Source organism: Electrophorus electricus, chromosome 15 (genome assembly GCF_041902795.1).
Source record: "Electrophorus electricus isolate QZ-2024a chromosome 15, ASM4190279v1, whole genome shotgun sequence".
Lineage (NCBI taxonomy): Eukaryota > Metazoa > Chordata > Actinopteri > Gymnotiformes > Gymnotidae > Electrophorus > Electrophorus electricus.
The window spans coordinates 9,747,180-9,768,964 of NC_137511.1; the positions used below are offsets into that span (position 1 = coordinate 9,747,180).

Consider the following 21,785-nt stretch of genomic DNA (forward strand, 5'->3'; position numbering starts at 1 on the left):
GTCATTGTAAATCTATGGTTCAGTGTATTTTGTACAACCTTTAGCCATAAAGCATTTGCAGTAGTGTTCGTAAGGTGGCGCTGTTGATTAACAGTGCTGTGGGACTTGCACTTCACAAGGTTTTGTAAATCTTGCATCACTATAAAAGAATCCTCTAGCATTTCTTGTGATAAGAACATCTTTGATATGGATCAAATGGCCCAAAAGCATGCTACAACACATTCCTAATATCTGTGTCTCAGGATTCTGTTGCTGCTGATTTAGAGTATTCCCTGGGCAAGACTATGATGCAGTTAGAGACCTGCAAGGCATGAGGTGCTACACACAGACTGAGCAATGTGTGGTAAGTATAAGTACTGATCAATAATGTATGCATCCCTGAAACATGGCCTTTCCTCTTCTGGGGAATGTAATTGGTCGCCTGAGGCCCAGGAGTCCAGTGTCAGCCCAGACTTGTCTCAGAGTTGCAAGCCTCTCTGCCTCTATTCTCTTCCCAACTCTGTTGTACTTGCGTCATACCTCATCTGCCTGTTCTCTGTCCTCCCTGCTCTCCATTATAATTGCATTCCCTTTGTCCACCCACCCCACCCCAGCAGCTACTTTGTATGAGTCACCTTTTTTTCTGACACTTGTTGAGGACAAAGAGAAAGGTTGAGAGGTGAGCTGAGAGGGAGACCCAGGCACTCAGTAAGCCCCTTGCTGAGTGCCACTTGCCCTTTATGCAACAGATGAATCTGCTTTGTGTGTTCACTGATGCACATCTGCCTGCAGAATTGTCGAGTGTACTCCCTGGGCTTTGTTTACCACTTTGTGCTGATGAGGACCCTGGACTGAGATGGAGAGATGGGGAGAGAGAGAGAGTCTGAGAGAAAGTCAGAATGAAAAAAGAAAGAGAGAAATGTCAGAGGAATTGCACTGCACTTTTTATGACATATCTTTTCAACTCTGTGTTGTGACAAGCCTGTCAGACTGGTTGTACTTGAATAACCAGTGAAGGTTTTCAACTGACTGTCTACAACTAATTGACCAGCTTGTGTTTGAACTGTGCTGGTCTATAATAGCACGTCACACAGGAGTGAATTTATTGCAAATCAGAAATACACAACCAAGGCAACTATAATCAAACTTGAAATTACAGCAGAAACTATGTGTTCCACATACAAATTACTCTGTATTACATGCAATTACCAGTAACACAGCTTTAAAGAGGTTCTCAATTTCACTGCAAAGGCATGGCTGCAAATCTTTCTTCCTAAATGCAGTCTAGGTCTCAGATATCCATTGACTACATTACTGTATGTTGTAGAGTAATATATGATTACCTCTACCCTGGGGTCTCCTTACACAATGTAAATGGATGTAGATTTTCAAAGGACTGGACAGAATTGGTCACAACCCCACTGTTGACCTAGGTGCCAGATATGTTCAACATTTTCTAAATAAACAAATCTGTAAACATTATTTAGTTTGTCATGCTGACATAATAGCACAACTAATTTAATAACACCTTTTGCTGACAAACTAAACATCAAAGCTTTGGTCATTCAGATTGCATGGTTATTTTACATTATAGTTCCATGCTTGGTATGATACATCCGCTGCCTGTTGTTGAATTATTTTTATTTTAGGTCTCCATTTCCATTTACACAATGGAAATTTGTCTACTGACTTTTTGTATTATCACTGTTTCTGTTTTTATTATACGTGTCATCACTTTGAAGTGTGGTAAAAGCTGATGTTTTTATATGAAATGAATAAAAATAAAAGTCAATCAATTTAATTATATGTAACAAAAATATTCATCAAATGTATGTAATTACCAGCTGATATATTCAACACATCCCTACATACTGTTTAACTTACTACTGTCTTGGCCACCTTATTTTCTTGATGTTTTCTAGTTAAACATATTCACTGTACTTCTTTCTGTGTACAACCTTTCTGTGTCAACACATAAGTGCACATGTGCTCTTGTTTGTGCCTATGAATGAGCAGTGCTTCAGTGGCTACAACCTGGACATTAACGCGAGACTTTTTGTGCTCGCTGCTGTAATCTCCCGACAGCTGCATTAATGCATCACCATGAGTGAGCGGCGTGATGGGGAACTACGTCACAGAGCTGCTCCTGCAGCCGCACCCGCAAAAGAAACAAGAGGCCATTTTAATATTAGAGCAGTACTCCGAACCGCACTTGGCAGACCTTATGAGGGCAGGACCATGAATTTTTTATCTCAGTGTGAAATATGGAGTCATATTTTATTGAGAGCATTAAGTTTAGCCCCAGACCATTGTTCACACCCATGGACAAGAGTTCTTCCTGAGCTGTGGTTGGGCAGATGTGGAGACCTTAAGGAAAAGTCTCGAGCATTCTCTAAACCACACCAGATGCCATAAACATTTTGGTGACAGACTTGATACATTATACTGGATGTAGATTCTTATGGTGTGATGATTGGTTATGGTGGGTTCATTATTTTGTGAGATTTGTTACAGCGACTATCAACTTTTTGTGTGACAAACAAATTGTAGTAATAAGAATGCAGTAGTGGATTACTGGCCTGTATTACGGTTTTTATTTTTTCTGTGCAAATAGCAAAAACTAAACCTTTTCAATTAATCCTTGTGCAAGCATGAATTTCTAGAAGATTTTTGATCAGTGCTATCAGCTTTTTTTTCTCTTTGAAGGATGAGCATTTGAGGCTGCACAGATGAGTAGGAGAATCATGGGCCTCTTAGTTAGATCTGTAGGCTTAAGGGCCATTATGGAGCGTTTCAGACAGCCCAGTGCTGTAGTTTCTACAGTAACACTACATGTTATCTTTCTATTACACTGCCATCATCATCCACAGGTTCCATTTCAAGCCAACGGAAATAGCTCTCATTCTGCATCGTAACAATGTAAAAGGCCCTTTTACATTCGCTTATGTATGCTGGATGAAACCCAACACACTGAGTTATATGATGTTCTGATAATGATGTTAGAAACAGAATGTGCCATGAGATTCTCAGTCTATCATCCTATGTGCCACATAGATTGCATGTGCCTCTGAGTAAAACAGGTGATATACTGCTGGTGCTTCATTATACGATGCACATCTTACTGCCAGTACCCTTTAAAGGGTTAATCACTAATGTGTGGTATAGGCTTCCAGCTTTCTTTACACTTCAGGACCTTGTTATGATTTATAGAGCAACCACCTCCACCCATTTATTCTCCCTTTCAATATGTGAAATGTCTCTCGCTCTCTCTTTCAGTCTCACTACACATGGGGGGGGGGGGGCTGCCACACACACACACACACACACACAAACACACAAGCACACACTCTCATTCTATATCATGTTAGAAAGGCCCTTTGGAGAAGTAAGGGGTGATTAGTGATTGCTGTTGAGTACTGCTCTGACAAGCATACTGATTAGGCCAACAGCCAGCTGAACAACAGAAACTCTCTAGACACAGCTAGGGTTCAACATAAGTAGATCAAAAACAACACATACAGCAATATTGAACATTATTTTTTACTACAGAAACTAACAATGATGGGCTGAAGTGTGATGTGTAAGAAATTTAGAAAAGACAGCAAATTATGTGAGTTGTATAAATGTGAATAATATGTTCAGATACATTGGCTAACGAGATGTAACTGGTTGCTACAATGTTGACAAAGAGCGTAGGTCATAGTGGACATAAGGCATTATAATAAATGGGATCTTTTTCTTATCCCATAGAGTGACCTGAGGCCCAGAGAAGGCAATGCCCAAGATGAAAAAAAGAGACTAGACTAAAATAACACTGTTCTGAGGTATGCCTGATATAAAGTCACACGTTTGATCATTCGAAAGCATTTGTAGGTCTATATCATAATTTTGAATGTGTGATGCTCAGGACTGAGGCTCATTCCATCCATCTGTGTTTTTTTTTCTTTTCTTGTTCTGCCTGTGATATTACACTATTCAATTTTTAATTTTGCTGTGTTAGCTGTCATTCTGGCAAGATGCTTCAATCACTTGGACATTATATTAAGCGATTTGTGGTGTCAAACAACCATCTGGTCATATCAGGTGACATGGAGCAAATCCATATCTTTTTTATTTGAAAAAGAACATTGTACACACCATCAAATGCATATAGAAAAAAAAAATATTGTGCATATACATAAATTGGTCAGGAGGTTATACAAAACTACACAATCTTTGTGTATATATATATATATATATATATATATATATATATATATATATATATATATATATGTGTGTGTGTGTGTGTGTGTGTGTGTGTGTGTGTGTTTAGCTCTATGATTTTCAAAAAGACATGTTTCCACCATCAAAAGCATCCAAGAAAACTCTCCCTGTAACAACTTGCATCCCACAAGGCTCAGTGCTTGGTTCTCTACTATTCTTCATTTCTACCCACTTTGTCCGTGACGTCATATCCTCAAATGGTTTCTCTTGCTACTCCTATGTTGAAAGTCAGCTAATTTTCTCTTTTCCCCCTTCAGACACTTTGTTTCTGTTTCAGCGTGCCAGGCAAACATCTTGTCATAGATGGCAGATTATCACTTGAAACTAAATCTCGCAAGAAAGAGCTGCTCCATATCCCTGGAGATGCTTCCCCATGTCAGGACCTTGTGGTCTCAATGGAGAACTCTGAGATCACTCCATCTGACAAGGCATACAACCTTGGGTTATTCTGGACAACTGTCATTCTCTTCGCTTATTGCAAACTTGATTCAGTCACGCAGGTTCCTCATCTACAGCATCAGAAAAAAGCAGCTATTTCTGACCATGGAAGCCACTCAGATGTTTCTTCAGTCCTTTTTCATCTCAAGACTAGACTATTGCAACTTGCTTTTGGCAGGTCTTCTCTTTAGTGTCACCAGGCCCCTGTAACTGATCAAGAATGCAGCTGCATGACGTCTTTTTAACTTAAGCACTTGTCTGATGTTACATCCTTCATAGGTATTCTGGATTGGCTTACATCAGATTTAAAACACTAAGGCTCACCTACAAAACCAAAACTGGAGTAGCTCCCACCTACCTTAAGGTAATATTCAGATCAAGAGTTAAAGTAGACATGCGTCAAAGCTCTTCCTTGTCCTGGCACCCAGGTGGTGGAATGTATGTCCCTTGGCTTTCGAACTTCTGCAATGCTAAGACACTGGCTGTCTTCAAATGAAGAGTGGAGACTCATCTCTTTACTAAGCACTTAAACATAAGTAAATGAAAAGATAAACTTACCCTTTTCCTTCTCTTTGTACTAATTCTTTACTAATTCAATGCTTTAGCCTGACAATATTCTTGACTGTGTCCTATTTATGCTAGCATGAGGATATATTTTGACAGAGACTACAAAATATTTCTGTAATTTGCTCTGCACAAGGGCATCTCCCAAATGCTGTAAATGGAAATGGAAACTTAATCCTTGCCTTTAGTCGGGTTTAATCAGCACTCTCACTTTGCTAGCCTTCATAAACACTAAACTGACTAAACGCGTCCTGTGGTGTGTGTCATGCTAGTGATGATCTCCTGAAAGCAGGTCACAGGAAACCTAAAGAAGCAGATCTAATCAGAGCTGCAATCACACTTCCTTCTCCTCTCCCCAGGGCTCCAGCCATGAAATAGCCCACTCTATTGTCCACCCTTGTCTTAGCACAGCTAACTCACCACTGCAAAAGCTTTACTGATAATAGCTGATGTTGCTGACATTCACAACCAAAAACAAAACAAAACAAAACAAAAACAAACAAAAACAAAAACCTTTTAAATAATAATATTAGACATTTTCCCAAGAATTCATTTGAGCTGAATAATGTAAAGTGGCTCTCGGGTTTGTGAAGTAGTTAGAGAAAGTGTGTATGTCCTTTGTTGCCTCGTCATATAAATGGAAAAGCAAAGCAAGAGCATAATAATCATATTCACCCAGTCTTAAGAGTGTATGATGGAAGAAGAACCTTATATAGACTCCCACCTGAACGCTTAGCACATCATGAAAAGGGCAAGATAAATAATACTGAAAATTCTGTATTTCAGTGGCATTTTCCTTCAGAACATGGTAATTAGAATTTGTGTTCTGGAGCAGTAAGTGCCTTCTTCTGAGTAAGCGTCCACCATTTGACAACAAACAGAATATTTGAAGATGTGGAAAGAATATCAATTAAACCAGAATTGCTGATTGGTTTTAATTGAAAATCTGTCTACTTTCACTCCTTGTCATTGAAATTGGCAACTTCCAAAGCCTGTATTGATTATGTATACTAAGAGGTAAATTAATTCTGTCTCAGACATTCCAGTGAACTGTTCACATCAGGTACCTTTGGGAGGAGTGAGTATTGACCGCTCCGCACAGCTGTGTTCATTAGCTATAAAGGCTTTCTGCCCATGATGTAACTATTCTGTACTTGATAGCGTAGGCCATTGCTTAAAGAAACCAGAGAGATTCAATTAGTGTTCAAACTGTTTAAAATGACTTGTGGGCTCAGGGACAATCACACAGTGTAGTGTACGTTTCATCTTTCTGATGGGAATCTACAAAGCAGTTAGAGAAAATATTCCAGTATCAGTGGACAGAGTGACAGACAAGAGGAGATGGATATGATGAAGGAACGCCTCCTCTTGATGGACCAAGATTACATGGAATAAGGTTGTGGTTTCTACTCTCTCTCTCTCTCTAACTCTGCCTCTCTCTCTCTTGCCTTGTTTCTGTATGGCCTTCTTTTCTCACTTTCCTCTGACTTTCCATGAGACCTCAAGATGTTACTGATGGTATGGAAAGACACCCCCCCCCCCACTCTTATCATTTCATGATGTGTCTGATGAACCAAAAATTGGTATCAACACCTTCCACAGCTTCGCTCTGGGGTAATTTATTGCACAGGCATATGGACTGCACTGCCTTACCATCGTCACCACGCCGCTCTGTGTGACCAATTCAGTGGAATGAGGGTTCAGTGGGGGGCGAGCAGCTTGATATATTTCCAAATCTGATCTACCCCTAACTATTAAGTTATAAAAGACAGCAAAGTCTCTCTTGTGCTCACAATTTGTAGGAAGAAGTAGTCTTCCAGGTGTTTGTTGAGCTGTTTACTGCCCACTCTGGGAAAAAAACCACAAACAGAGATCAAATAAAACTAGTTGCAGCACAAAAAAAATCAATAACACTGTGGAAAGGAGAGGTAAGCAATGTTGTTTTTCACCTTGAGACACATGGGATTTTCTGTTTTTCAGATAAGTGTACAGTCATTAGTCAGTACTTCATTTAAAGCCCTTCAGTTAGTGTGCACATCTATGGTCTGTTATTTGATTACACATTTTCCTGCATTACAGGACTGTAAATACTAAATGAAGGAGTGCTAATTGCTGCTGACTCCTTCCTGATTGCTGCTTCTGTTTCTGTTTGATGGTGTATCTGTCTAAATCTTATTTGATTTAATAGAATATGAAACGTGTTTACATATCATTATGAGAGGTTTGCTTTTCATCTTATGACTTAAATATGTACTGTAAAAATATCTTAACAGAGATATTCAAGGTTGCTCCTCCATATTTCCATAAACATTGCAGCTATATGTGGTGGATAGACAATATTTGTTTGGTCCTTTGCAAATGGTAGCAATGCATTCTGATAACCCTCCAGAGAGGCAACAACCCTTTCATTTCCTGGAGCTAAACTCCCATGCATATGCTGGACTTGCACATGGCAGCCCCTCACTGACCCTTATTAAATAAGGCCCTGTCAAGGTGAAGGGCAGCCTGCAGGCCAAACTCAGACCTCTTGAGGTTGAAATGAAACAGTGGCTCTGGGCAGATTAAATGCAAAAGGCCCAAATGTGAAGTACTTATACCAGAGGAACCATTTAAAATTTCACACATACATCCCCCCCCCTCCCCACCACCCCCCCACACACACATGGCTAGCATTTCCTGCTTATTTTGAGCGCTTTCAGTTTCCCTTCTCATCACAAACATGTAAAATAAACTATTTTACACTAACTGATGCAATCTAGAAAGAAATAGAATTAATCTAATAATTACATGTAGAAAAACTGACACCATATAACAAAATATATAACAAATATTTCAAATGTATTTAAACATTTTTCAAAAGATGGTGCTAAGAAGTAATATTCGAATTGGAATTATACTCAGGATATATAATATCAAATATATCAAATGTCCTATGCCAAACCATTAGAGCTTCACATAGGGCCCCACCCACACAGTTCATACCAGGGCGGTGGTAGCTCATTGATTAAGATATTTGACTAGTAGTCAGAAGGTTGCCAATTTAAGCCCCACCACTGCCAAGTTGCTACTGTTGGGCCCCTGAGCAAGATGTACTCGTCATAATTGTACGTCGCTTTGGATAAAATTGTTAACTAAATGCTATAAATGTAGAAACCACAACATTTCAAGCTCTTCACAGGTAGGCACCTCCCTTCTTCAGGCTCAACAGTGAGGTCTTGTGTCCCTGCTAGTCATAGCAAAAATACGCTTTCAAAAAAGCTTAAAATGATTATTAAAGCACTGCAAATTAATGTAAAATACATGAATCAATACAAATCAATGTGTTGATTGTCAAACCTGTAATTTTCAGTAAGTCACATGATCCTAAATAACAAAGGGGTTATGTTGGCATGGCTTGGCTTTTATCTTTTGCTCCGAATGCACTGATGGATTCTGTTTATGCAGTGCCACCACGGTAGCCTGCTTTACTTTCATTGACTGAGGGTCCTAGGGATGAATAACATTAAACTTCAAAAGCAATGTTCATACATAAGTCTAGTCAGCTGCACACTGTTACCTCATCTGTACAAATGAAAACATCAGTACTCACCTATCTAATAACTAACAATTGCACAGTGAATTTTATATGTGATGCCGTCCTAAAGTGGTGAAAGACTCTATAAAACGTGCTATGGATTTATCTTACATGGAAGGACACTTTAAAATAAAGTGTCAAAGTCTGCACTTGCATCTTCATCCTAACCATTCTGTTACTATCCAAGGCCTTTTGGGACTGAGTGTATGACACATGAAACACTTACAGCTGATGATTTTGGATGCAATGAATGTCTCTGTGAAATAGGAAAGGAGGTAATCCTGACTTTGCGATTTTATCCACAGCACACACCCAGATCCGGCTCTGCGCTGGTAGTGGCAGATGGCACCCCCTCACTCATGTCAGTGTCGCAGATCACTGCCGGTCCTAAGAGGCTGTCAACATGAAACCACGCTACAGCTTTCCGCAAGCATCACTGGTCCCAGAGCATCCAATGTCGCCACGGTTACACCAGAGGTTAGGTTGCTGGAATCTTACAGGGACTTATGGGGATGTTTCTAGTACAGCATCCTAAGACCTTGGCTGACTGTGTAGAAGTGGGTGTCTGTAGAACAGTTGGTGTGGCTTGGTGCCAGGACAAACTCTGTGGTGATTCGTCCAGAGAACCGTGTGAATATGAGCGAATGAAGGCTATTTCTGAATGCCTTAATGCCTTTCCTTCATAACGCATTATTGTTGTGTCTAGTACGGTGTGAATAAGGAGCAGACCTTTTCATGGAACAACCAAGAGTAGCTGACCGAAGTTGTGTTGGGATGTCTTCTTTTTGCACTTTTCAGTTATGGTGAACTTGAACTGGAATCACTCATTGTGCAATTACCATTAACTTTAAAAAGTATTGTGTCAGTGTAAAGTCACTTTTATAACTAGTGTACATACCCTTAGCTGGAAAACCTTAAGGGTTTTTTTTTAGTTTTTTTTTAATGATGCTCTTACAAAGCTGTGCTGCTGAAAAATGTCCAACGTTTTCAGTAGAATTAAGCCACAACAAAAGAGGATATTTGAAGTAAAGAACACCTTGGTCCTTTTCCCTTTCTTTTTGTTTTCATTTTTTATTAAATCATTGTATCAAAGTATTGTCTCAGTAGGGGTCCTGCTAGGTCTCTCTTGATTTGCTTAACAACAGGAGGCATCCAGTTATAGAGAAAAGAGGTGCCCTTTTTATATTGTATAGATATACATCTACATAACGTGAAGAAGTGCTTGGACTTTCTGTAGAGCAAGACCTTTTGAATATCTCACATGTATTGTTCAAAAATCCCCTACTGTGTATGAAAAATATTAAACATAGATGATGACAAGGTGTTATTATAAACATATAGACAAGAAAAGCAATTTAACTCATTATGTGTTGTTAGTTTGCCATACAATGTTGACCAGAGGTTCCCCGTCTGAGCCTTTGGGTCCTCTCAGGGTTATTCTTGGTCATTGTCAGTTTGGCTTGCTCATGAGGGGCCTGAACCTGGTTTCACTGTATAAATGATTTCTGTGAAGCTGCTTTGTGACATTTGTGGTAAAATGCACTATACAATATTTTTAATTGAATTGATTTTAAAAGATGTAAGTTTTCAAAACATTAAAAAAATTCTGAGGTAACTATTTACTGTGCCATGGGAAATTAAAGGAAGGTGGATGTGTTGCAAGCAGAGAAGAATATACATGAAAATGTATACATCTTAAATCAGTTTAGTAATTACACAAGATTTGAAAGAGCATTCTAAATTATAATTAATAAGAAAAAACTTAAGAAAGGACTGCAGTTAATCTCATAAATTTCTCATTTAAGATTGAGTTTGCCACTGGCTTCAGCCTGCTATTAGAACAGCACATATAAGAAGGACAGTTTATCATATTGAAGGGAGGGGAATGTGTACATGAAACAGATAAATGAGATTATGGAGACGCACACTGGCTGCAGAAGAGCACAGAATGGGGTATGATTGATGAAACATTAAGCAATCAAGTCATCATTATTGTCTGTGATTACAAGCCGTGTGGGGTTCTTCATCAAGTGACGATTTTTATCTGTTTCTTATTTTGTTGTGATTAATTTATTAATTTATTTCATAGTATAATAAGAAAGCTACTGAACTTTCTTTCCCATGTCACCAAAGTAACCGTGCAGTTACACAAGATCAACATGACCAAGCTCCTTACTTCTTTCCAATCACACAGAGGCTGTAGTCCCAAATAATCCAGCAGTGTCGTGGTCCACCAGAGTCCATATTGTGGCAGAATTTGAATGAATCAGAGGGAGCTCATGGGGGCTTAAAAAACTCAAGAATATGCATTGGCAGCACAGCCTACTACATTAACAACTACATAGGATTAGCCATAGAAAATATGGGGAGAAGTAAACTTCAAAATACTCTGAAAATCTCACATACCCACACAAACATAGGAGAGTGAGAGCAAACTAATGGGAGCCAAGGGAGCAGCAGGACTACAGATGGAGAAGAGTGAAGGCTCTCGATCTCTCCCTCAGATCCACAGGCTGGGGGTCTCACACCAATCACACACACTCCCACCTCACCTCTCCCCCACAATGTCTGCTCTTCCCCTGCTGATCCTCACCCTCAGGTCCATTTTTAGTTTTGCTGATGAATTTCGAATTTCATTTGAACCAGTATCCACAGTCAAATCAGTGGGAATGGGAGATCAGGAAAAGCATAAACCTAAACCCGTGCTAAGGTCAACAAAGATTTATGATAATGAGGAGTGAAAACCACAAATTTTATGAGAGTCTGAGGTGTGAAAAGCTTTAATTTTTGTAAACTTCTTTATATAGATGCTTTTCTTTTGCTCACACACACTCTCACCAGTGGTGATGGGTGTAGCAGGAGATATTCAGTAGTAGAGAAATAAGGAACAAACAGGACAGAAAAAGGAGACCCAGAAGGCTTCCTGTGCACAGCGAATAATTAGCAATACATCAATTTCCTCCCCCAGACAAGCTATTATATATAGGCTATGATAACAATAGCAGCAGTCTGCAAATTGATCTAGCTGCCTGTCTTTGATCAAGTAATTTATCACATTAGTATTAACAAGTTTCTGGAAAAACAGAGCATACCTGGAAAGACTCGTCATGTTTCCATAACTACAAGAGTTCTCATACATTTCAGGCTTGAGCTCAAGAAGATTTGACATTGATTGTCGAGGAATAAAAGCCATTCATTCAACCCTTAATCAATTAACCATTTCTGCAACAACACATTTCATCATCCACGTGCCTATTCTAGGCACAGTCTTCAGTCAACTGGTGTATCTTTGTTATGCTGTCAGTGCTCATATCTGTGTGCTATTTGCTGGTTAAAGGAGCATTTTGAGTATGGTGTGATGGATCATTTTGGTTGGTGATGAGGGCTTGGGAGAAATGGTCTTTCATTACCATAGATGTCAACCCATAGCAAATGAATCATTGCCTCTTATTGTCAGATTGTCTTGCTCTGCTTTGTACTGTGACAGCCTATCAAATAGCAACTAACTGTGACACAATCTGTCAGCCACATATTGTATCATTACCACTGACTGCAAAGAAATGTATTAAAGTAAGACACAGAAGAACAATGCTTCCCGATTGTCATCAGTAGTAAACTAAGAGCTCCTGCTAGTTTTTGTTGGAAAAAGAGGCAGATTCACAAGGGTTTTGTTTGTCACAGTCCTTTTGTAACCATGTTTTAAACTCGTTGCCATGTGAACGAGAGAAGTAGATTCAGAGGCTTACTCCAAAGCATACATCTTCTGTGATCTATTAAGCTGTGTAGGAATAAACAAAGAACATGCAAAGGCACAATCTCAGAGGCATTTCCCATCGTTTAAAATGCACAAACAATACCATTAACAACAATGCTATTATTATTATTATTATTATTATTATTATTATTATTATTAATAATAATAATAATAATAATAATAATAATAGAATGAATATCTTGTGTCAAAATATATCTTGGGTACTTGTAGAATCAAATATTTAGATCATGGAAAAAAACAGAGTGTGAGTGAGAAAGTCAGGGAGAGAAGCCAGCAATGCAATTGCTTCAAATTTATTATTTTTGTACATATAATTTCATATCCCTTTTATTTGCTATTTTTGTACATTTCTAAAACCCCAAAATCAAGCCCCGCTGAAAAGGTAATTTTGTCCTCAAAAAAAAAAAAAAAGACCAGTTTTTGGCAGGAAATGTAAAAAGAGCAACACCATGAGGATTAAAGCACACCAATCAGTCATCAGTGTAAAATGCTACAATAACGTAACATGATAGAGGCATATACAGAAATGTCTATAAAATAATTGGTGTTACCCCAGCAGGTAATCTGATATTCTCTTCTCTGGCCCAAAGGCCTCCCCTCCACTAGATACAGCTTTTGCCTTTCTCAGACCCTCTCATTTCAACAAAACCATGACGGCAACCAAGATGAAATAACAGTATTACGATGCAGTCAGTCAACACTGCTGTAAAAATGGACCCAACACAGAGCCCCCTTTTCAACTGCTTAGAGCTGGGCGTCCTCCCTATTCTCCTCAGACTTAAAACACCATTGACAAATATATATCATGGTAATGTACTGTTGTCCATGGAAGGTTCATAAATACTGATGAGGGGAGATGAGAAGAGGCTGGGTAGTGTTCACTTATTCTTGGGCTGTGAAGCTATGTAGAGCGCCACCAGACAGTAGAGAGCACCTCCGATTGTTAGGGCCATGGTGGTCCTGTACAAGAGCCGGTCAGGAACACCCCGCTTAAGGTGTACTGGAATCCCATCTGAAGACTGGAAAAGGGAAAAAACTTGGGAAAAAGCCTGTTCTTAACAAAACATGCATACATCTCCTACTTTTGTACATACTTGAAATATCCTCTGGAGGTCTGGAACCTTGTTTGCAGACATGTACTCCAGAGAAGGTCCAGATTCAGAAACCAGTTTGGTAGGAGTGGCAAAGATCATAGTAGGGGCTTCAGAAGGCACACCTGGCCTCAAACCCTATAACCAGATAACCTGGATGTTAGGCTCATATAAATTAAACAAATGTTATCATGTGCCATGCTAAAGTAAAAAGTATTATTAGTCTGGTATTTATACATGAGAACTCTTTCTGATATACAAAGCACCAACCGTTTAAATACAAGATCTGTTAATTTAGTTTAGGTCATACTGACAGTTATATAATGATACTGAAATAACATAACCATAACATCAAAATATGAAGTTAAATGGCATACATCAGTGCCGAGACATTTGAATGCGTTATTTTAGAAATATATGAGGTTTCTGGGGATACCATATTGGTAACGCTACATGAACTGTTACATTTTATTCTCTTAGCTAGCCAGCTAGCTTTCTTCTAACACTAACATTTTCTTCTAAGATAGTTAATACTAATTACTACTTATTAAACAAGTAGCTACCAACAAAACGGCATCCCGTTAGCGTTTTATTTCAATTACAAAAATCAGATTTGCCTAAAGAACAAAGGATACGTTGAAGGTCTAAGGACAGGTGAAAATCGCAGGTCACAGGACTGTTTGTTAGCAAGCTAGCTAACATGGCTAGGCCAGTTCTACTAAGATTAGCCAAGACGAAGGTCATTTCAGTCGATTACAATATATCCTTTAACCTGTATGTATTTTTTAAAGGAAATACCTGAGGGTTATGGGCTGATGATGGCAGAGATCCTGTCAATCTCTGCGTGAATCCACTGAATTTATAATACATTTTATCAGCTGAAAAGTGACTAGACGGAGGTACACGCTCTATTCACCCTACCGGCTTCTTCTTTCGCGTGAGAGATTGTCGCGCAAATATGACGTCACTACGGGTGCAACCGCATGGGTGCTCGCTGTTCCAGAGATGAAAACTCTACCGTTTCGATTAAAAAAAAAAAGGGGGGGGGGGGGGGGGGTCATTTGAATTTGAGTTTATAGTTTCTACTGTTTCTTTAAGATCTGGGTTTTCCAGAGTTCAACACGTTTTAATGTAAATAAGTGCGAAACTTTCTATTTTTCACTGAATAATACAGATGCTCAACTAATGGTGTTTATAATTAGATTAATAAATCTCTGTTTGCAGGGAGTAACCTACAGTTATAACCACTATGTTCTCCGCTCATTCTACATGTTTAAAGTCTGCCCTGAAACTTGTTACAAACATAAAAAGTAATAAGTAAAAGAATAAATTTAATTTAAACATGAATCATATCATATATTAACTCCTAGCCTTTGATAACATTTGCTATATACACATTATAGCCTATTGTATTTCTATATTTCTTACATTTTTTCTATTATCTATATTTTTTACTTTATGAAAAGTACTAGGATAAACATTTAGTGATGAATTTTATGAAATATGATTGTACTGCAGCATATTATGGAACAAACAAAGCCCTTAATATCTAATGTATGATTAGATTATCTATGATAATTGCTTTTTAATATTATTGTTACTAAACAGATCTCACAGAATCTGACAGATTATTAAGTCTTTGGAGGAAAAAAAACTGTTTAAAGTGTAGAAACTGACATGTTATGCAAATACGCAAAAGCATCACTTTATTTTATTAATGTCTGAATATTTCTGCAATAAAGCCTACCAAAAATGTATGCTAAATATAAAATATCTTTACAAATGTTTGATAGATGAAGCATTTTTCACATAACAAAATAATAATTTGATCTTAACCTTTGATTACCTACCACAAGACATAGAAAGCATTCAATAACACTTTTGCAATACTTACAGCTTCACAGTTTAAAATGCAATATGTAATTTTAAAAAAGTGGGATGTGGTGGGAATGCTTAAAATTAACTACTGCCATTCCAATGTGGGATAAACCTTTTTAACCTTTTCTTTCATGTTGTTTAATTTTTTAAACTATACATTCAGTTAAGTCATCTACCAAGCAATGGCATACAGAAATCATTAAGGTAGGGATGAGAGTCAAAACTAAAGATAAACCAATAAAGTCTTTTAGGTAGCATTACATTTTAAGAGGCACTCATTCATAGACTTTCTTGTCACAATACATTTCATATTATCAAGTAACCAAATTTACAGATGCAGTCTTTAGAATTTACTTTTTAATTGTTTTCTACTTGAACTGTTCCCCTCTCCCTCTCCCCTCCAAAAAGTGGATTTCAATCATGAGGTTCACTTGCTCTGCACTGACGAATATTTGTATAACATTCAAAATCAGGGAGCCACAGGACACGTGAGGAGCCCATCCAAGGTAGGAGAGAGGCTTGCTTTTGTGCTTGTTGTGATTACAGTGAAGGAGGAGGAGTGACAGCCCTCCTACTGTTGAGTGTGTGGGTGAGGTGTTTGCTAATCAATTTAGTTAACACCTCTTGGTTCACACAGTCATATTCCTAGACTGAGATATAGGCAGGTGGCGGTTCTATCCCTTTGTAGCGGAACAGCTGATGTTTGTTTCTGGGACTTAGGGATGTGAACCATGATAATGTGACCACCTTGCTGGTAACGACTTCACTTTCAGTTTCACAGCTGCTTTTTGCTTACACAGAAATATTTAGTTTTCAACTGTTAAAAATAAATATCTAACACCCTACTGCCTCTATCAGGTTTATTTATTACTGCAATTTTAAGATCTTTCCACCTATATCCCTGTGTGTCTCTTCAAATATTTGCCTTCCATATCTCCACCTTTCCTTGTAGACCTTTCTACCCCCATGCTTTTTGCCATTTATAACTGGAGGGCTTTCAAAGTCAAATTGAACTGAACTAATGATCTAATGAGCTGGAGAAATCTCTCCATGGGAACAGAGTGTTTCTGCATGTGAGGCCAGACCAGGGTGCTTGAGGAAAAGCCAGCTATGGTCTGGAGGACTGTCAAGACCCAGGAGTCTTGCCAGACAACCCTTCATAGGCAGCCATGCCATCTGGTGCCGGCTGTTGCCACAGTTGTCCTTTTTTTTGGAGCATTTTCATTGGTTTTCATAGACATGGGGTTATAATGCAAACAGTGCCTTGTGTAGTTCCTTTGGATTGACATTATTTTTGTGTGCTTTCCACCTGTAGGATTTTCCATGCTTTGCTTCTCTTGTTTCCATGGTGGAGAAGAAGTCTGAGTGTATGCATCCCAGCTTTCAGAGGTACTTGTTATCTTTTAGATGTAGGTCAAAGAGATGCTGCATTTGTAAGTAACTATTTTCTTAGCCAAAGTAGCAGTATTCCTTATTCACTACAGCTCAGCTTGTAATTCATGAGGCCATTCAAGGTTTTAAAACAAAGGCACAGAAGAGAAGAGACCAGGTAATAGAGGGTAATAGAGCTGGGCTGAGGAGAAATCAATGACTAACAGTCAGTTGAGAAACTCAGCGGAGAGACTTCGCACGCAGCGTGCTGAGCGGAATTTGAGCTCGTGGTAGCACTGCACAAAGCTGTGGTAGATAAAGGTAATTGGGAGAGCCAGGAGCACAATGCCACTCACGACACACACACCACCCAGCACGCGCCCCGGCATGGTGATGGGATACATGTCTCCATAGCCGACGGTCGTCATGGAGATAATAACCCACCAACAGGCTGCCGGGATACTGGCGTAGTCCTCGTTGCTGGTCTCGAGGTCCAGCCCATGTTCCAGAAGCTGGGCAAGGGCACTGAAGATCGCCATGGCGACGCAGACAAACACCAGCAGCATGACCATTTCACGGTAGCAGCGGCGTAGTGTCAGGCCCAGCGTCTGCAGGCCCAGGAAGTGGCGTGCCAGCTTGATCAGCCAGAAGATGCGCATCATGCGTAGCACGCGCAGTGTGACACCTGCCCGCTGCAGCTGCGGGTTCTCCCCTGTCAATGCCGTCATGGCAACAGACACATAGTATGGGGTGATGGCCAACAAGTCAATGATGTTCAGGGGCCGGCGCACAAACTCGCATTTGTCCCGTGAAACGATGAAGCGCACTATGCACTCAGCGGTGAACCAGCCGATGCACACCGCTTCAATGATCCTGAGAGAGAGAGAACACACATCTATGATCACGGACAAATAATATAGACAGCTAAGCCTGCTGTGTTATTGTATGTTCTTATATATATGTATTTAGATGCTTATTTCTAAAATAATATATATTTATATACATTTATGGCATTTAGAATACAATCATGCTTTTATAAGTTTAAATGGTCTCATGCAAGTGGTGTAAATAGCTGTTTGACAGTCTGTGAGTCTTGGTCATCTATTCAGAAACAAAACTTGATGCCATTCAAGGACTGTACTGGGACATTTGGGTCTACAGACCTTCATGCCAAGTCATACATTTTCATCCAATTTGTTAAGTCAGTCTTAATTTGTAGTATATTGTTCCACTGGCATTTCAGACTTTCAAACTGAATGTTTTTGGTGGTTGTTATATTGACATATGCTGTAGAACAAATGCACAACAAAGGACAGGGCCCAGCAGCAGGGTGGCATGGTGTATTGAAGAGAGAGCAGCACTTAGCTTTACAGTGTGAAGGCACAGTGTGTGGTGACATTGCATTCATCTGAGCATCTGTCTGCTCACAAATGCCAGCGCATCAGAAAGGCGAACACACCTCACCACATTTGAGCGAGCACATGACATAGTAAAGCAATCTGTTAAATGTATATCATATCTCATCTAAGAGGTTCAAATATCTTATGTTTCTAGTGTGTAGTATGGCTCTTCAAAAAAATTAATTTACACAGTTTTCTGTGACATGCTGCATAACAGTTCTGTAAAAATATGACATTTTATTCTATATAAATGGACAAACGTACAGGCAAATTGTAAGGTTCATAATCACTGACATTAACATTTTTAGCTATACAACATACCTTTGTTGATTTTCTAGTTGATGAAAAGAAAATGTGAAGAATTTGCAGCGGAACACTTACTCTTTGACTTTTTTAGCAATATTAAAACGACCGTGCATGACAAACCTCAGTGCGTCTGACTTCACCCTTATCTCCTCATATATACACAATGACACACAACTGACCTTAATAATACAGAACGAAATTGAGTCAAGCATGCACAGGACATAAGCATGAGGACACATACATGTTCCCAGAGACACTGGTGGAAGAAGGAAACGTTCTGGTAACTAAAGGGCTGGAAACAGCATGGCGTAAATATCAACCACTGGAGAAGGTAACAGTTAGGCTTCCTATGTCAGTTCACTTGTTGTAAGGAGATGCTGAAACCACTCATCACGCATCTCATAGACATTGCATAGAAATACACAAAACATTTAAATATATCAGATTGCTTTCATTTGCATCACTGGATGCAAAGAAAAATGTTAATGTGGAACAGCTGAAGATCTTTGCACTCAAAAGATACATGTTATATTTGAAGTTGAAGTTGGATTTGAACCAAACTGTGATACAGTAATTATAAATGGTGAGTAAATCCAAAAGAATAAACACAACCTAAAGTAAAAGTAAAAGCAAAGTAAAAAATATATAAATGCTAGAATCCTAAATGATGGCTGAAAGCAAGCAACTTAAATATGAATGCAACTAAATGCATGAACACTGGAAAAATTATATCAACAGCAAAAGTTACATGGCATCAATGCTGTTATATTATGCGATATACCTAAGTGAAATGCAGTAAGGATATTAATAAGCAAATGTTTACATTTAGTGCTGAAGATATTTTCTCTCATCATTTAAGTGCATGTTGGAAGATCTTGATTTTAAATAGTTTGTTATTGTATTAATGACAGAATGAATCCATCAAACAAAAAAGATGGATTTTTTTCTATCCAATACCTTTAATCAAATAAACCAACCACTGCTCATACAATGCTTTTGATACTACTTTATATTCTAATGTATCTTGTTTTCAAGACCTTTATCAAGTCCTGGTGATCTATTTTAATAAATACGGATTATGTACGTGATTCGAGACACGTAATTGTATTGTTATTCAGTGTTCATGTCAATTACAATCACATAGTCTCTCTAAAGATTTTTTTGGTGACGCCTATGGGGCAATGGCGGTAGTTATTTAAAAAAAAAAATCTCAGCCCTTTTACAGATTGTAGGTTAACAGTTAATGAAGACTTTATTGTTTTTGCCTTTTATTTTTTGCATAAAAGGCCAAAGACACACCGTCACAAATTAGCAAAAGGGGAAAATTATTAAAAAAAATAAATCACAAGTTACATCTAGTAACTTCATCTAGTCTTTAGCATAATCGACTACATTTAGTCTTGAATATAATCGTTTGGGCTTAAATGGTTTCTCCCAAATAACTGTAAATGTAATCTAAATCATATCCATTATCCTCTCCCTTGTGTTGTGTTAACGTTATGGTCTACTAACTACAAAGTCATGTAAACTGATTTTTGTGTCAAAAGCATCGCGCAAAAGTAAAATGAAACAAATGATCTGTAGGGCAAGAGCTTCTGACTCTCTTGCAAATACGGAACGATTATCAACGAATAAGTCTGGTGTAGTGATGTAGATTTCAACTTCTGGCTCCCTCACCAATACTGATCTTTGGTTAGCAGCGAATTAGTCTGGTGTAGATTTTAACTTTATATCCTATTTGATGCGCACTTTCATGAACCTAGTGAACACAATAGGTCTGTGCTTGATTTTTTCGTAATGCAAATAAGTGGGTATATAACTGTTATATATTGGTTATAACCCTGATTGCGAGAGCTAGATAAAATGTGTCTGCACGATAAAACATAATATGTCAGAATTTGGGCACAAACACGGAGACCAGACAATAAATGTCTCTTAGAACGGAGAACAGAGAAAGAGAGAATGAGATGGAGATACAGAGTCCCTTTACATTTCTTTTAGTTCAGATTAATAAATCTTAGAAACAAGGTGCATATTCAAATCATGAAATGTGGAGGTGCCTTGTTACCTACATAAATCAGACTCCCACAACTTAGTGAATCCGCATGCATGCGTTTACCTGTGCTCTTCGACTGTATTGTTTTTTGCTGTGTCCCAGTCCGGCAGAGTACTTGCACAAAGTAATACCATAGATATAATCACAAAGATCACTGACACTGAAGCAAGGACCTGCGCTGCAACAGAAGAAGCAGGCTCTTCAAAAGTCCTTCGCATCCTCTCCAGCCAGCCTGCGTTGCTCCTCTCGGTGGAGGAAGGATTGTCTTGGTCTTCCTCGCCCCTGGAATCATCCTCCGCTTTGATATCCTCATCTGAAAAGTATGTGTATGTGTCGGACATCCTATCATCAAGTCGCCGCTGGCAACAAAATTCCAAGTGTGAGCTCTCCAACCCCCAGTAAATCATTTCATTATAGAACGAAAGCTCGCACATTTGCGGCACGAACCTAAGCTTTCCAGATCGCACGTAAAGCATAATAAAGACAAAAGCCTCGGAGTGCCTGTCGAAGAAAAACTCATTCCTCTCCTGGTCATAGTCATCACACACCTCCAGGACTTCCTTCTCGGACGAACAGTTGTGCAGTCTACTCACCCTTCGGAGAGGAAAATCCTTAATAACCTCTCTCGTGAAAGCATATTTGGTGCCACCAACATTTAGGATACATATGTTTTTCTCAAACTTCATGTTGAAATAGGACGACCTCACCTATTTAGGTAAAAGGCAGAAAATGTGCGAAAATATTATTTTTTTGCAAATCATTGTAAAGCTCCACTTATTGCCGATAATGGAAAGTGTTGCACAGGTACGAGCTCGTGTGCCGCTGGGTGCGCTTCGCGCTTTGGACGCACACTACTGTGGAGTAGCCTGCGGATTTTCCAGGCGGAGCGCGCGTCATGTAGGAGAACTAACTGGTGAGTTTCTGGTGCGTCTTCCTTTCCGGACTCCAGCCAGTAGTTCATACAGTGATGTCACATCGGCGAGCGTCGATTCTTCTTGGGTACAAGCTTTACGCACCCGATAGGCCTAAACTGAGATTGCAAGACATGGGTTACAATAAATTAATCACGTTTTTTTAAACATCGGTA

General features: G+C 38.9%; 2 protein-coding genes and 1 long non-coding RNA gene across 3 annotated transcripts; 1 reads left to right on the forward strand and 2 right to left on the reverse strand.

Annotated features, from left to right (window-relative positions):
• The first annotated feature begins 256 nt into the window (after positions 1-256).
• On the forward strand, positions 257-10,439 carry LOC145651380 (uncharacterized). Its single transcript, XR_014117297.1, has 2 exons — positions 257-343; positions 9,127-10,439. It is a non-coding gene; the product is annotated as an uncharacterized LOC145651380 (long non-coding RNA).
• Positions 10,440-12,873: 2,434 nt separating this feature from the next.
• Positions 12,874-14,644, reverse strand: cox7a2l (cytochrome c oxidase subunit 7A2 like). Its single transcript, XM_027002610.3, has 3 exons — positions 14,486-14,644; positions 13,691-13,825; positions 12,874-13,615 (listed from the first exon to the last, which is right to left on the reverse strand). The coding sequence occupies exons 1-3, from the start codon at positions 14,555-14,557 to the stop codon at positions 13,475-13,477; spliced, it is 348 nt and encodes a 115-aa protein (XP_026858411.1). The 5' UTR covers positions 14,558-14,644; the 3' UTR covers positions 12,874-13,474.
• A 732-nt stretch (positions 14,645-15,376) lies between these two features.
• kcng3 (potassium voltage-gated channel, subfamily G, member 3) lies at positions 15,377-21,631 on the reverse strand. Its single transcript, XM_027002609.3, has 2 exons — positions 20,762-21,631; positions 15,377-17,809 (listed from the first exon to the last, which is right to left on the reverse strand). The coding sequence occupies exons 1-2, from the start codon at positions 21,382-21,384 to the stop codon at positions 17,164-17,166; spliced, it is 1,269 nt and encodes a 422-aa protein (XP_026858410.1). The 5' UTR covers positions 21,385-21,631; the 3' UTR covers positions 15,377-17,163.
• Between the last annotated feature and the right edge of the window lie 154 nt (positions 21,632-21,785).

Excerpts from the sequence above, each read along its gene's own strand:
- cox7a2l (XM_027002610.3), bottom strand. The coding sequence starts at position 14,557 with ATGTATTATAAATTCAGTGGATTCACGCAGAGATTGACAGGATCTCTG. Across the intron at positions 13,826-14,485 it reads CATCAGCCCATAACCCTCAG|GGTTTGAGGCCAGGTGTGCC; the intron begins GTATTTCCTTTA and ends ATCTGGTTATAG. Across the intron at positions 13,616-13,690 it reads ACCTCCAGAGGATATTTCAA|TCTTCAGATGGGATTCCAGT; the intron begins GTATGTACAAAA and ends TCCCTTTTCCAG.
- kcng3 (XM_027002609.3), bottom strand. The coding sequence starts at position 21,384 with ATGAAGTTTGAGAAAAACATATGTATCCTAAATGTTGGTGGCACCAAA. Across the intron at positions 17,810-20,761 it reads AATACAGTCGAAGAGCACAG|GATCATTGAAGCGGTGTGCA; the intron begins GTAAACGCATGC and ends TCTCTCTCTCAG.